Source organism: Carassius auratus, unplaced genomic scaffold, assembly GCF_003368295.1.
Source record: "Carassius auratus strain Wakin unplaced genomic scaffold, ASM336829v1 scaf_tig00037831, whole genome shotgun sequence".
Lineage (NCBI taxonomy): Eukaryota > Metazoa > Chordata > Actinopteri > Cypriniformes > Cyprinidae > Carassius > Carassius auratus.
Genome location: NW_020526409.1, coordinates 1 through 15,753, shown reverse-complemented (window position 1 = coordinate 15,753; position 15,753 = coordinate 1). Strand labels below are relative to the sequence as shown.

The window sequence follows — 15,753 nt, the reverse complement described above, 5'->3', positions numbered from 1 at the left end:
TCTAAAAGTGTGCACCATCTTTTTAGTCAAATTCCTGCATTTGGGCCAAGCTAATAAAATCAGTATCAGCAAAATCCATCTTTACAATGCAGAGGAAACACAGAAGCTGCATCTGAAGTGGACACCTCACACCTCACAGAGGAGCAAACAACAATGTACCTTGTGGAAAATAATGTGTTTTTTAACCTTACACAGAATACACATTTCATTACAACAAATACACAAAATAATGTCATTTTTAGCAACGTCATGTGACCCCGTTAAATATGAAATTAAAACTGGCAGTAGGTGACAGCAAGTCACTGTAAATCAGTGAGTCACTGCGATTGAACCAAATCATTTAAACTGATTATTCATTCAGGAACGACACAACATCATGTTGAATAAGTGCATTGTCTATTAATATTTACTTCTTGTTTATTGAACTGTTGTATAAAATCTAAAATCACATTTTTAATCATGACGACTTGAGGAAAAACTGCACTCTTTGTGTAATATTAACAACATGATATGTAAATATATATATATATATATATATATATATATATATATATATATATATATATATCTTTTTTTGCCCCATATCTTGAATTGTGAACATTTTAAATGCATTTTAATAGACTGATTCATGCAGTGAAAGAACTTATATAAAAAAATAAATCCACACTTAAATGCAAATCACAATCATTAAGAGAATCACACTGAAAAGATCAGGGACAGTGTTAAAATAAAAAAAGATTCTGGTACTCGTTTCTAAAGCTGGGATTTTTCAGAAGGATACAGGAGTGTCACAAGGCCAGAAACCCCTGAAGGTTGGGGAAAGTTCCCTCATATTATATAGTTTGGTGATCTTTACAAAAATCTATTGTTCTATATAAGTACAGTGTGAATGTCAGAATTACCTGGACTTTTAATAAAGACAAGAGTTAAACTAAATAAAGAAACCTCCCATACCAGTTTTTCTACAGTATTACTGGTTCAAGGTAAATTGACAAGTTTTGTCATCGGGGTCAAGCTAGTGTCCCATTACATGCATTATTCCCAAATGAGATCTTTAGGCTTGATTTGATGACAGCCACATAAATGCATGCACAACAACAACCAGTAATTATAATAAAAACAAAAACAAAAATACATTTAAGTAATTATTTTAATAAATACAGTTTTATTTTTGTCATTACTGCTTGTGCATTTTACATTACAGCAATTGTTTTAATATCTAACTTTCTAATAAAAAATAAAGTATTTACATGAATAATTTGCTTTATTTCTCATTACTTATGCATTTTTTCACTTTACATTACTGCCAATGTTTTAATATATTGAACTTGTTAATAAAAAAAAGAGGTCTCATTAGCATATTCATTTTTGTTGTGGCATCGAAAACTTAGCAAACAAAAATGAAAACATTGTGAAGATCTTTAGGTTTGATGTGATGACAGTCCAATAAATGCAGAACAATAATAAACAAACAACAACAATAAATAAAAACTTTTTTATAAACAAACAAAAAATACATTGACTTGTAAAGTAAATAAAATGTACCTTAATGCCATTGTTTAAATATATATGTGTGTGTGTATGCGCTAATAATTAATAAAAAATTAGCCTTCATTTAGCATATTAGTTTTTCTTGTGGTAACCCTGGAAAAAACACAATCAACACATTTTGAAGTACTGCCACTCAAAGAAAAATAATTTTTGCTGTGAAAATGTTCTTACTACAGGGAAGTGATCTGACAGACACAAACCACTTTTCATAAAGTTGTTAGCCTATTTGGCAGCCATTATTTAGACATTACGCTTTTATTACCCCTCAGGAATTATGACAGGTCTGAATGGAAGTTGCTGTCAGATTATTGACTCACATTTTTGTCTCTCGTCTGAAGAGTCTCTTATCTGAGCGCACACATCTTCTCCAAGATCACTCAGCAGAAGAGCTGCTTTCACACGGTCCAGAGAGAAGTCACCAGCTCAAACACGGACAACGGCGATCACGCTACTGGAGACAGACAGAGAAAGAGACAGATGTGAGTGATTGTTTGAAGCCTCCACTCATTTTAACAACACACTCACACAGTACTGATACATGATTTAACTGACAGTAGCTTGATGTCTTGATTTCACAGCAGTGCTGCAAGATTTTAGATCACAGAGGGCATTTTTCTATGAGAAAATGAGAAGAATCTGCACGGACATCCGCGTGCTTCCCATCTTTTGTGACGGCGTGCCGCATACACGGTCAAAAGCACCAATTGCACATGCGCAGGCTGTGTAAAGAAGCCCGTTGCTACTCAAACTTGTACAATCTGTCAATAAAACAATATAAAGACTGCCAGATGTGCAATAATCCTGGCCAATTGTTTTTGTCAGAGTTCTGCACTTGAAGTAAGGTGCATCACAGTGCTTTGAAAAACAAACTTTTCTTGAATTTGCAACAAACACATTGTTCCTTTTATTATCAATGCAGTTATCAGTCAGTTACATATAGGCCTAATACTATTAGAATAATGGAACATTTACTTTGAGTGCAATAACGTATATAAATTTACTATATAAAAATTTCCACTGCCCACAAATGATAGTTAGTCTGAAGCCCCGTACTGGAATGAAGAACAGATACAAGAACATTTCTGTTTATCTGCTCTGTCATCCATTCCCTCTTGCTCCCCCATTCAGAGGTCACATCCTAAACAGAGTTAATATGGCAAAAACTGAGGAGGGGAAAACCAGAAACGCACACAGAGAGGCATTTCACCCAGCAACAGCTCAATTACACTCTTAAAGATCCCTGCGAAGTTATGACCAAACGACAAATAAGCGGTCTGAAGACACTGACCTCGAGTCAATGCGTACATTAGCACACATATCCAACGCTGTTTGTGTGTAACTTCCAGCATCTGGCCTGACCTCCGCCCTGCTATCTCTGTGCACTTTATTCTGCATGAGGACTTGTGTACACAGAGTATGAAAGGTACAGAGGTTACAGTACCTGTGTGTTAGTAACACCAAAGAAAGACAAGATAGTTCATAGAGTGCATGAGTGCCTGCCCACTTTTCAGCATTTCTGGTTCTGAAGTGTTTGTTTACAATAGTTTTTCTCAGGGTTTTATAATAAAATAAAAATAAAAAAATCTGACAAAAAGACAAAGGTACAAGATTGAGTACTTTATCGGCTTCAGTGAGGGAAAGAACTACAAACCCATTATCCACTGTGAATTAGATTAGCATTAAACAATTACAAAACATAAAACTATACATTTGAAGTTGTTTTTATTTGTAAAAATAGGGCAGGGTGATAAAACAATAACAATAATTATTGTGATTTAATTTTCAACGATAACGAGTTCAATATATGTTTAATATGCACCAAAAGCGGAACGAAACAGCATTACCAACGACGACTGAACAAAGCTGTGAGATCCAGTGTGAACTAAAGCGCTTAAATTCAGCCGAAAACACAAATGATTCTGTGATTTAAGCTAGTTTAAAGCCAGATGAAACAGCGCTGACTAAATAAATTTATTTTTTAAAGAAATTAAAAATCACACAACATTTCTTGCATGTTTTTAATTTTAATAGTAAATCCCCCTGTTATTTTTTTTTTTGTGGAAAATAACAGAGTTTAATTTTAAATAATTTTAAGAAATTGAATGTTCTATTTCCAGACGTTTCTGAAAATGTGATTCTATTTTATCACAGTACAGTAATACAATCTTTCATAGACATTCATATTCATGATCCTTGGAGTATGCCGTTTTTTTAATGACAAATGTTGAGAGTGCATTATTGTAGCGCGAAAACAAAATGTGCAAGCATTAATTTCTCCACTCACTCAAACTGTGTCCTGTGCACTCACATCTCTCTACACTCATTTGCTAGATAATAATTATTCTAGCACCTTTCTATTTCTAACATGTTCTGTCAACATTTTTCACGTTTCACCACAAGCAATGTGAACTCTCTGATACATTAACATGGATGCAGAAAAAATCTGCACACAGACGAAGTGTGTGAACCTGGCGTTGCGTATGGGGCCGTGGAAAATCATGCTATAAAGCAATTTAGAAATCACTACAGAGAATCCATCAGTGTGCAAGTGATGTAATGCTAAATCTTTCCAAATCTGTTCCACTGAAACAAAATCATCTACGTTTTAATTCCAGTTTTGGGTGAACTACATCTTTAACAATGCACAGCTACTTCAACTTGTCAGATTTCTCTTGATGTTTAGATTCTTCACATTGAACTCAATCAAATCAATTCAAAAGAAGCAAAGCTGATGAAGTTATTTAGTCTCTCCAGTTTTTGTAATGTCTAATTTACTTCATCTTTAAACAACAAAAGGCAAGGTTAAATCACTCACTGCTCTTGACGTTTAAGTTAGATTAAGAAGAATCAGTCATTTTAATTCACACAGTGCGGAGGACTACAAAGTGTTATATTTTACATTTGATTACTTACTTTCTTTAGTATTCTAGATCTGAATACACACAGAAAAAGCACAATTTAATTTGTATCTTTGTCCTAGGGCTGCAATCATTGTAAAATGCAATGTGTTGTTGTAAACTGTTAGGCCCATATATACATTTGATAATATTTCTAGATACACTAAACGGTTAAAATATGTATTCATTTATTTGATTAGACGTCATGTTTGATGGCAAATTAGTATTAATCATAAAACAAAATCAAGTGAATGAATAAGTAAATAAAATTAAGAATTTAGGTAAAAATAAAACATTCCAGGGGGCCATAAATTAAAAGTTAACTTCTTGGAGTTATGTTTACATATATCTCAAATGCTAACAAATAAATATTTCCTTCCATTAATGGTACATGAATATCATGATAAAATATGTAGATGTGTAGATATGTAGAAAATGTGAGATAATATTTTTGGTAATATCTCCCAGCCCTATTTTATCCTATTGTTAATAAATTGCTTACATGTTTTCATTTTTAATAAAAGCAAAAGAACAAAAATCACTAATAAAGTTATTTGTAAAAGCTTAAGAATTTAAAGAATTTAAGACAAAAAATAAAGCTTTCAGCATTTTTACTATAATATACACCTAATGTACATGTCACACATAATATGGTAAATATTGCATACATTTTTAAGTACATTTTCCACAAAATTCCAGAAATTACTGCTAAAAAGAATGTTGGATATTTTTTGCGCAATCTAAACTGATTCAAGAAAAATAGCAAAATCCTGTCAGAACTGCTCAAAACTGCCTACACAGAGAGCACGATGGAAAACAAATACTGTATACTCACCTGGGTAGAGTTTTAAAAGTAACTACCATTTCAATTCTCTAATAACAACCCTGACAAAGCACACAGGAAAAGCTCTCAGCTCTCTAAAAACAAACCCAATTTGCCTGCCTTAATACAATTTCACAGTCACAAGCTAAATGCGATTGTACCTGACACTAATTCAACTCGAAGGACAACAAAAATATATATTTAATAAGCAAGCATAATTGGTAAGCGACTTAAATCCCGGCTGAACAAAACAACGAATCACTCAAAGCTTGGAAACCTGTCAGTGATTCAACAGCGGTCAATCACGGAGCAGTGCTGTCAGATAACTAACATTAAACATACAAAGACCTGCTTCGCACACAAGTGCAGGTGAATAACTGACAGCTTTTCCTGAATCTAGTCAATACACTGAACACCTGAACCTGTCCATAGGTAGATACACAAGTCTGATATTTCTGCCACAAATCGCAGATTTCACTCGGAGCTCAAACCGAAAGCGCTGCTGACAAGAGCTCTAAACTGACGCGGTTTTCAACAAAATACACTTTAAATGTAAAGAACAGTACTGTTACAAAGAAAAGGACATATAAAACTCAAACACGACTAACGTTACTGACTCTGGCACATTTCTTTCAATAAAAGCTAAAGGCTGTGCGTGTCTCCGTTACACGGCGGAGCAGCACAAAATGGCGACTGTGGGCAGCTCGGATGAGTCCTTCTGCTCAAAGTCGCTAAAACACCGAGGGACACACCATTACAGCCCCATTAAATGAGTTAATATACGTTCAAAACATCTGTTAAGTAAATATAAAGCGGTTGAGACACTGTATTAGTAACTAAAAGCGGGAGAATGAGCTCCTAACATCACCCGCTATCAGTGCTAACGGTGTATGACACGGATTTGTCCGGCTTCGTGTAACGTTACGTATCACACTGTATGTGTGTGTGTGCGCGCAATCAAAACACACACTAGTCTCACCCCAAAGCGTGAAACAACCACGGCCTGCGACTAATACACATCGGTCAATGTCGAGCGCAGTTCACATGAACTCGACTTAATTAATCTGACAACGCGTGAAGCGTACGCTTATTCTCGTTCCATTCTACGTCAAATCCTCCAGCGTTCCCGCACAGAGAAGCGTCGAGCTGCGCAGAGCAGGGACGCGAGCCTGTGCTAGCGCTGGACGACAAACGGCCTAATGCTAATAAACAAGCTCAGAGCCCTTCATTACCCGCTTTCTTTGACGCACACGGGGAAACACTGCTTTAAAACACAAACGCAACCAGCCCGATAACGGAATCATACCCAAACTGATCCGTTATAATGTATGAGTTCGTCTTTCCTAGCTGCTAGCGTTAGCACTCGGCGACACACAGGCCGCTTTCACCGAGACAATCATTTCAGCGATGATTAGCGCGCTTGACTGTTGCGCGAAACGACGCGGCACATGTCGGCACGTTTAATACGGAATAAACGCTTTATGTGAGTGTAAAGGCTGCTCGTTTGTTTACCTTCTTTATTTTGTTGTGAGGGCGCGCGGGCTCTTTCTCTCCCACAATCCAGAACAAACAGTTCGAGACGTCGGTGACGTCATGCGCGCGGAGGACGCACAGGACGTGAGGACCGCGAGCGCTGCTGTCAGTCACACGTGTGAGAGAGATCACTTTAAACCGCTCAGCTCTCTTCCGTCTATTAAAGAAAGTATACTATTTGTGAATTAACTTAAAATTATCTATCTATCTCTATATGCAAGACTTGATACCACTTAAAGACATTAAAACAAGTGAAGTAGTGTAGAAAGCTTTAATTGTAAATATAAAGATTTATTTCTACAATTCTGACTGGTTTTAAATGGTAATTTTGGCTGCCCTTGAAATGACTCAAGCCATTAACATTACCTGAGTAATGATACCTTTTCATAAGACTGCAGGTTCACGTTCATGGTTGTCATCTTAAAGTCCAATTTTGTGGAGAAGTCGGCTACATATTTATGATTTATGCAATCTGGTCAACCAGTCACAGTATTTGGAAACAATTTATGTAATTTAGATTTTTTTTTTTTTGTAACTAAAATAAATAAATAAATTAAAACAATAAAAAAATAGGAATACAAATATATAGACTATAGGCTTGTATATATAGGCTAATATATATAGGCTTATGCATTCAAGTTAAGATAGCCGAAGATTAAGGGGAAAATGCATGTAATTAAGCCAGTCTCCCAGACCATTTATTTGTGGTACAGAAATAGCTCAGTGACAGTTGTTTCCACACAGTCACATGGGGTTTATTTTGAAAGGTGAACTTCTCTGAAGGCAAGGGACATTGGTTACACAGAGCCCGTGTCTCTAGCTTATATCTCTCTGATCATCATAATTACTACAGTCATGAGCAATTCTTTAATGCACCTGCTTTTATTACCAACACGACTAAGCTTATGGATTCTCTCTTTTGTATATTACATTCTCGTGTACGGCATAGCTGGAATCACCGCTTGTTTGGTTCTGATTCGAACTGTCTGGACTGGATTTAGGGATCCATATAGAACCTTTCAATGGAACGCTCGAAAGAGACCCCCAGACTGCCTTAAAGACCCTGCACTTGGCGACCACGCGTTTCTGAAGGGCAGGGTAAGAGCATTTATAACGAAGAATATTATCAATTATTGATCTGATGCCTTAAAAAAACATTTAACAAAGTTATATGTAGAAGGTAATATATACTGTCGAAGATGTAACTAAAACCATTACTGGAGTAAGAAAAATACTATTTCAGTCTTTCGACCTAAAAATGTAACTTTAATTAAATTTGTTACTCTACACACAAATTCTGGGTAAAATTAGTTTTAAAGTAAAAAAAAAAAAAAAAAATTATCCCTGCGTGATCAGTGTTCGTTCTTTAGTGAGAAAGGTGAATGAAGGGCTAAATCATGATCGTCCATATCTTGTGCTCTTGCGCCACCTGTGTTTAGACAGAACCATGACGTATAAAACCAGCACAGAACACGGCGTTCCTCAATCTATTCCGCTTTCCTTTGTCTTTACTGAAATCACTATTAGCAGCGTGCATTAGTCAGTGTTCAATGAAATCTATATAATCTTTCCAATCTTTCCCAAATTTGATAAGACTGCGATAAGATTTCATAAGATTGTTGGAATAGTAATTGAAAAGCGTGTGGATGTATTCACAGTTTCCTATTTATTTACTTGCTAAAGTTATACCTAGTTTGTTATTTGCTTAATTAGTCAGTAGTCTACCTCCAATAATTTGACATCGTTTTGTGACATCTTTTTCTTGGTTTCTTGTTCTTTTCTTTTCTTCTTCTTTTTTTTTTACCCTTTAGAGTTCAGGCTTGAGGTTTCATTATGTAACCAAAGGAGACCACAGAAGGCCTCTAATGCTGCTTCTTCATGGTTTCCCAGAAAACTGGTTATTTCCTTCTTCATTTGTTATTTCTGCTTATTTTATATTGTAGACCAGATGCAGTAAGTTCTGTAAAGTGTTTCTGCATATTGTTTTCTTCTAAGTGAAAGCACACAGACACTTCAGATATAACGTTACTAATTATTATTTTATTATATCAAATTGTTTTTCCAATGTGGGTGTGTTTTATATTTACATAGAATATATTATCATTTTATATTACTAAATGCACTTACGACTTGCAGGTACTCCTGGCGTTACCAATTACAGGAATTCAGTAGTCATTACCACACGGTGGCGCTAGATCTGCGTGGCTGTGGAGATTCTGACGCACCTGTCCCGCTGGAGCAATACTCACTGGACATACTCTTATATGACATCAGAGACACCATCGATGAACTGGGTACTTACTGACTGACTATATCACAAATGAATAGTAGCAGCCCCAGACCATACATTAAGGTTGGGCAGATTTGGGGTCATATTTTAGGTTATAGGCTATGACTAACCTACATTTTATTAATTGTGCTTTTGCAATTACTGGTTCACAGCTGAATGTGAACCAGTTTTGCCTTAGTCAATTAACCATTGGTATGATGTGTTTAATTACAGGTCACACAAGTTGTATATTGGTGGGACATGACTGGGGTGGGATGCTGGCATGGCATTTTGCACTGGAAAGGCCAGACATGGTGCAACGTCTCATTGTGATGAACGCCCCTCACCCTGCCTCGTGGTTGGGTGAGTGTATACTGACAGTTTCCAGAAAGGGCATAATTAAATTTCTTTTTTCAACACAACTCTGATTCTGAACCGAAACGTACTTGGGGGCAGACAATTGATTCTCATTTCTGTAAAACCCAGACGCCGTTCTGAGAAGACCCTCTCAGCTGTTGCGCTCAGGACATGCATGTTTCTTCCAGTTACCAATGCTGCCCGAAATTGTTTTGTCTCTTGAAGATTTTAAGGTAGCGTATAAACGAGAGACTGTGGTTAAACGGTTTATGGTAACTTCTGTTTTGACATTGCTATTACGGTAACAGAAAGCACTAAAAAAGAACTCTAGGTAACTTCCTGTCCTTTGAATTAGTCTAATGGTGACATTTCAGAAGTGGTGACAGTTGATTCTCTGCAACTTGTATTTGCCATGTGCATATAGTTGGTTCGAAGTCTATTTTGTGGCAAGAATTTGGGCATCAGGAACAAATCCAGACGACTGACTGAGACCCAGATGGAGGGGTACCTATACCGGCTGTCCCAGCCAGGAGGACTCACAGGCCCTCTGAACTACTTTCGTTCTCTTCTCAGGTTTAACATTAATTACACTTTCATTCCTGTGTCATTGGTGGTACACTTCCTCGTGATCATTATTCACTACTCTTTCTACAGTAACACTCTGTACAAGCATCAGGATGTCGGTGTGCCCTGCATGTTAATTTGGGGTGAGGCAGACACTATTCTGGTTGAGGGCATGTCCGGTGGAACGCGGCCTTATGTAAGGGGTCCAGTTGTCATTCACACTATTCCTGAATGCAGCCACTGGGTACAACAAGATCAACCCGAGAGAGTCAACAAGCTCATATGGGACTTTGTTCTGGATAGAGACATCATAAAACACAATCACTGATTGCCTTTGACGCAAAGAACAAATTATTTTGAGTTATTAGCTCTAGCAAGGTTTCTGGTTTTCACTTACAAAATAACTGCTTACATTTTGTCGGGTTTGTCTTAAATGAAGACAAAGCAGATATGAATGGTTTTTATGAGATCTTCAATTCCAAGACATTTTGACTAAATTCTTTCCTGTGAGTTGTTTAACTAAACATCATCCAACATCATTACCAAAAAATGTAGCCTGTTATGTATTACAGTCTGTTTAAATTTAGTGTGACTAAATACTGTAAGACCACATCAAAACGTCTGATGTGTTTATTCCATTCTTGGCTCAGTGTTCCTGTGATTGGGTGCACATGTTGAGTTATCCCAACATCATTGACTAAAATGAACAAATTCTCCCTAAAAGAATTCCTGAATGTTGAGGGGGATATGTACTGAACATATGATTGTTATACGTCACAGTTAAATATAGTAACTTTTGTTACAAAACGCAGTAAACATTCTCACGAGACCCTGTTTGTTGGTCATTGCATTAACGTGAGTAGTCTGTTTATCACATACAATGTGGTTTTGGTTGACTGAATATAGTGCATGAGTCATACAGATCACTTCTGCAATACTTTTGCAATACTTTTATTGTACTTTTATGATACTTTAATGGTTATATGAGCATTTTGGTGACAGACAGTCTGAATGGCCATCCAATATGTTTGTATGTGACAGAGCAGGACAATCTGCTAAATTTATGTTTTTGTGTTCCACGCTCAAATAAATCTAAATGAAAATTTTGAACCCTTTAACAATTTGTAGTCATCATAACATTTTTAAATGAATTTTTTTTGCCTCATTATGTTACCTCAGAATGCAAGCTTTTTATGTTGTTACTTCAATACTGTTTTCCAATAGTGATGACAATAAGACTATCTATTAAATTAGTCATTAGCCATATAGTAACAAGTAACATTTTCATTACTGAATGTGTTCCATATTGGTATTTAATTAATGTTTTACTTCCAACACTTCATTAGGAGGCACTAGCTATGCTTCTATCTATCTAATTTATGCACATTTTGGGATAGTGCATAAAAAATACTGGATGGAAATGCCAAGATGCCCATAAAAAAATTTATGTGCTCAACTAAGTAGGATAAATGTCTTATCCGGTAAGAAAACATGCACATAAACTACAATGGAAACACTTTCAAATACATTTCTTAATGGGCATCGATGCAAGAGCAAAATCTCTCAAAGTGTTCCCAAACAGCAGGCTCCGAATACAACATAACCGTATTTCGTCTGTGCACAATAAAGCTCGTAATTTATTGTATAAAAAAATATTATTATATACAGTGTCGTTTCCTACTGCAGCAAATATAATGTTCCTTCATGATATTTAGTGCCAACTGCCAAGTAATCAGGAAGTGTTGATTGTGTTCTTTTCAACTAACTGGATGAAAACGGTGCTTTATTTGCAAATGTTTTATGCAATATTACAATTTTTCACATCAGTTGGATGTCTCTTTACTGACATAATGTCCACATAATTCATTTTAAAAGTCAATAGTATCACGTAAGTGTCTAATAAATAAGTATAATTGTATATTCATTTAATTATAAAAACCTGATAGGTACTAATTACCTATAGTTACGAATAATCAAGTACAGTCTATTGAAACTGACATGAAATCTAGTTGTTGTCACATGGATTGAGGAATCAATATGAAAACGGCTTGCCATACATACACTCTGTAGCAGATTCTGGGAAATCAATCGAAATATTTACTTTCTGACAGTCACCGATCGTTTTGACCAACAGTCTCGCGTTCATTGGATCCCCAGGCGGTGATTTCATCGAATCAGGTTTCAGGGAGGCGCACAAGGGATCTCGGCGGATCTCGGATCTCTTGAAGATTTCTCCACGAACTCCGGCAGATGAGCGTTTCCGGCGAGCGCCCGAGTGCCAAAACATCGACCCGCGTTGGCCAGCTCTGTCGGAGCAGCTGTTATGTGTGTTTTCTTTGTTTGCTCTGAAGCTCTGGCAACGGTAAGAGGCTTTTTTTTCTAGTGTCGTTTTAGAACAAAGTGGTGTTGTTTTTGTGCTGACAGCCGAGCCAAACTGTACAATGTAAGTTACGTTACCTCTTATATGGTCGAATTTAAAGTCAGTGTGAATTCTGAATAGAATGTATTGTGTCCCGTTCTTAATGAATATAAGAAGTAACCGTAACAAATTTCATTTCTTGTTCTGTTCCTCACGTTTACTCCGAAACCACGTGTGATTAAGTTATAAACTATGCAGTAAGGATAGTAATGGGGGGGCTTAACATAATTACTTCGTATACGTTCAGCTCTTAATTTTGCGTCGAAATCGAATCTAGCGCGTGTCTAATGAAGACTAGTAAGTTTCACATCCTCAGCTTTCTTGTTAAAGATTAACCTATTCACTTTCTGGACTTATAAGGACTGATAATGTTGTTGTCCTCACGTCTTCCTGTGTTTTAGGGTTGGAAAACCATAAAAGACACGCCTTGTAAGCAGCAACACAGGCACGTTTTGTGATCTGTAAAAGCTTTATTTCAAATGGCAGCTGATCTCATCATCAGGATTACAGTGTTGGGAAAAACTGGCAACAACTGAATGGTGCAACTGGTTAACATCAGCTACGTCTCTATAATAATGTTATTTAATTCTACCTGTGAGGTTTCTAACAGAACAGTGGCCTTCTTCTACGAAAAGACTGGCAAGCCCATCAGCCAGGAATGGCGCACTCGTGACTTTATTGTGGTAAGCTTAGGGGTCCCGATTTGTGTCTTTATTATTCTTGCCAATATGTTGGTCATAGTGGCCATAATCATAAACCGAAAGTTCCACTTCCCCATTTATTACTTGCTTGGGAACATGGCGGCCGCTGACCTCTTTGCTGGAATATCATATCTCTACCTGGTGTTTCACACGGGGCCGTGGACCATCAGTTTGAGCATGGAACAGTGGTTTGTTCGCGGGGCTTTGATCAACATGAGCCTGACCGCGTCTGTGGTCAACCTGCTGGCGGTGGCATTGGAGCGCCATCAGACCATCTTCACCATGCAGCTCCACAGCACCATGACCATGAGGCGCGTGGTGATGCTGATAGTCACCATCTGGTTGGTGGCCATCTTCATGGGTTTGGTGCCCACCATGGGCTGGAACTGTCTTTGTGACCTGTCCACTTGCTGCACGGTTGCACCGCTGTATTCCCGAAGCTTCCTAGTGTCCTGGGCCATCCTCAACCTCATGGCCTTCTTCATCATGGTGGCCGTTTACACTCACATCTTCATCTACGTTCGCCGGCGGAGCCAAGCAATGTCCCCGCACACAGACCAGCCCTCCAACAATCAGACGGTCATCAGCCTCATGAAGACCATGTCCATGATTCTGGGTAAGATGTAGACTTCAGACGTTGGTGAGATTAATTGCCATGTGTGTGTTGACTGAGTGAATGTTTGATTTGCTGTTTCGGAAACCAGCTTGAAAATGAAAAAATGGTCTCCAATTGTGTGATGAAGTACAAAAAACAAAACAAAAAAACAAGTCTGTCAGCCTCAAAACAAGTTTAAAGAACCGGTTTGGTTCCGATTTGCTTGTCTCGCACCTGCTTACTTTGTACCTAGAGCTGAAATCAGATATTTTAGTTGCTCTAAGATTCTAGGACTTGCAACATTGGTTTCGGTGGATTGAAATGCATCGACTGAGCCCAACTTAGTGCTATTGTGTCAATGTATTACGTCGAGTAGCTTTGAAATGAGAGCCCACGTGACACAGTTGACCTGCATTGAAAGTATGTTGCAGCCAAAAAGAACAACACAAACTTAATCATAATATTATCGGATAATTTGATCTTTTTATGATGAGGAAAAGTTCAGTCAAGGTTGTGAAACATCATGTGGTGATTATTTTATCTTCACTGTAATCAATATTGTAAATTTTTTGTAAAATATTTTAAAATCCATTTCTTAAAGAGATGTACAATCATGTATTCAAAGTGTAAGGAAAATTATTTGGGTAAAAACTTTACAGTAATTAATTAGTTAATTTCAGTTAATGCATTAGGTATCATAAACCAACAGTTGACTTTAACAGAATGTGTTAATCATGGTTATTAATTTCTACGTATACTACCACTTGGGGTTGGTCAAATTCTCAATGTTTTAAAGTCCCCAAGACGGCATTTATCTGATCAGGAACACAGTAAAAACTGTAATATTGTAAAATATTATTACAATTTAAAATAACTATTCTTTATTATAGTATATTTTAAAATGAAATCTATTCCTGTAATGCAAAGCTGAATTACTCCAGTCTTCAGCGTCACATGATCTTCAGAAATCATTCTAGTATGCTGATTCATTGTTTAAAATTTGGTGGAAACCAAGATCATGATTTTTAATGAATGGAAAGCTCAAAAGAATAATTTGTTCAAAATATACATCTTTTGTACTATTTATAAAAGTCTTTACTGTCACTTCATCAAATTAATAAATTTTTTGAATATTAAATGGCAGCTGTTGAAAATGTTACAGATATTTTGGCCACAGCATGCTGTGGTGGCTTGCACCTTGTAAACCGAAGTGCATGGACCTGCACTCATCTCTCTCTGTCTTTTTCTTTTTTTCTCTACAGGAGCCTTTGTGATCTGTTGGACGCCGGGTCTGGTGATTCTGTTGCTGGACGGTCTCCGCTGCAGTGAATGTCAGGTTCTTAAATATGAAAAGTACTGCCTGGTTCTGGCCGAGTGTAACTCTCTGGTGAACCCCATCATCTACTCGTCCGGGACGAGGACATGAGGGCCACCTACAAACGCATTCTCTGCTTCCCTTGGAGAAGAATGCAGCAGCATGAGGGGACTTCTGGCATCCGCTTCGAGCCTGTGAAAGCAGGGGCACCCTCAGAGATAAACGACACGATCTCCACCAGTTTACAGCCCAGTTCACCACAAAGCCTATTGCCTTTATAGAAAAAAAGTATTTCTAAGTGTATATAAATGACTTTGTATTTGCTTAGTGAAATGATCACCGCTTGTACAAAGAGTAAATAATACTTCATTTCTGATAGCTTGTTTTGGTATGTTTTTGTCTCTCTTGACAATAGATGCATTAGGAGGCCTTTGTGTCGGTTAGTTACGAGGCACTGGCAGTTGGGGCTGCTCACAGGAAGTTTTTCTTTTCCCAAAGCACAGGCATTAATATTCATAAAACGGCCCTTTTTGTTTGGTTTGGAAGGAGATCAGAAACAGAACCGACAACTTTTGTGCACTTTTTTTTTGTGGTGCCTTATTTACTAACAGATATTCATTTTAAAGTGCCCCATATTATCATTGTTCAAAAAATTCCTCAATAGTTTGCTTTTGAGGTCTATTTGAATACATTTGCATGAGTTCAAAAAAACATTTTTCTCGTGCTGTA

At 37.1% G+C, this 15,753-nt stretch overlaps 1 protein-coding gene and 1 pseudogene across 1 annotated transcript; both read left to right on the top strand.

Moving 5' to 3' along the window:
* The first annotated feature begins 7,524 nt into the window (after positions 1–7,524).
* Positions 7,525–11,047, top strand: LOC113083338 (epoxide hydrolase 4). Its single transcript, XM_026254489.1, has 7 exons — positions 7,525–7,902; positions 8,616–8,701; positions 8,941–9,098; positions 9,308–9,436; positions 9,560–9,663; positions 9,855–10,003; positions 10,085–11,047. The coding sequence occupies exons 1-7, from the start codon at positions 7,660–7,662 to the stop codon at positions 10,320–10,322; spliced, it is 1,107 nt and encodes a 368-aa protein (XP_026110274.1). The 5' UTR covers positions 7,525–7,659; the 3' UTR covers positions 10,323–11,047.
* A 1,015-nt stretch (positions 11,048–12,062) lies between these two features.
* On the top strand, positions 12,063–15,400 carry LOC113083337 (lysophosphatidic acid receptor 2-like; annotated as a pseudogene).
* Positions 15,401–15,753: the final 353 nt, after the last annotated feature.

Coding starts and splice junctions, on each gene's coding strand:
- LOC113083338 (XM_026254489.1), top strand. CDS start 7,660: ATGAGCAATTCTTTAATGCACCTGCTTTTATTACCAACACGACTAAGC. Junction 7,903..8,615: donor ACGCGTTTCTGAAGGGCAGG/GTAAGAGCATTT, acceptor TTTACCCTTTAG/AGTTCAGGCTTGAGGTTTCA. Junction 9,437..9,559: donor TCACCCTGCCTCGTGGTTGG/GTGAGTGTATAC, acceptor TGTAAAACCCAG/ACGCCGTTCTGAGAAGACCC.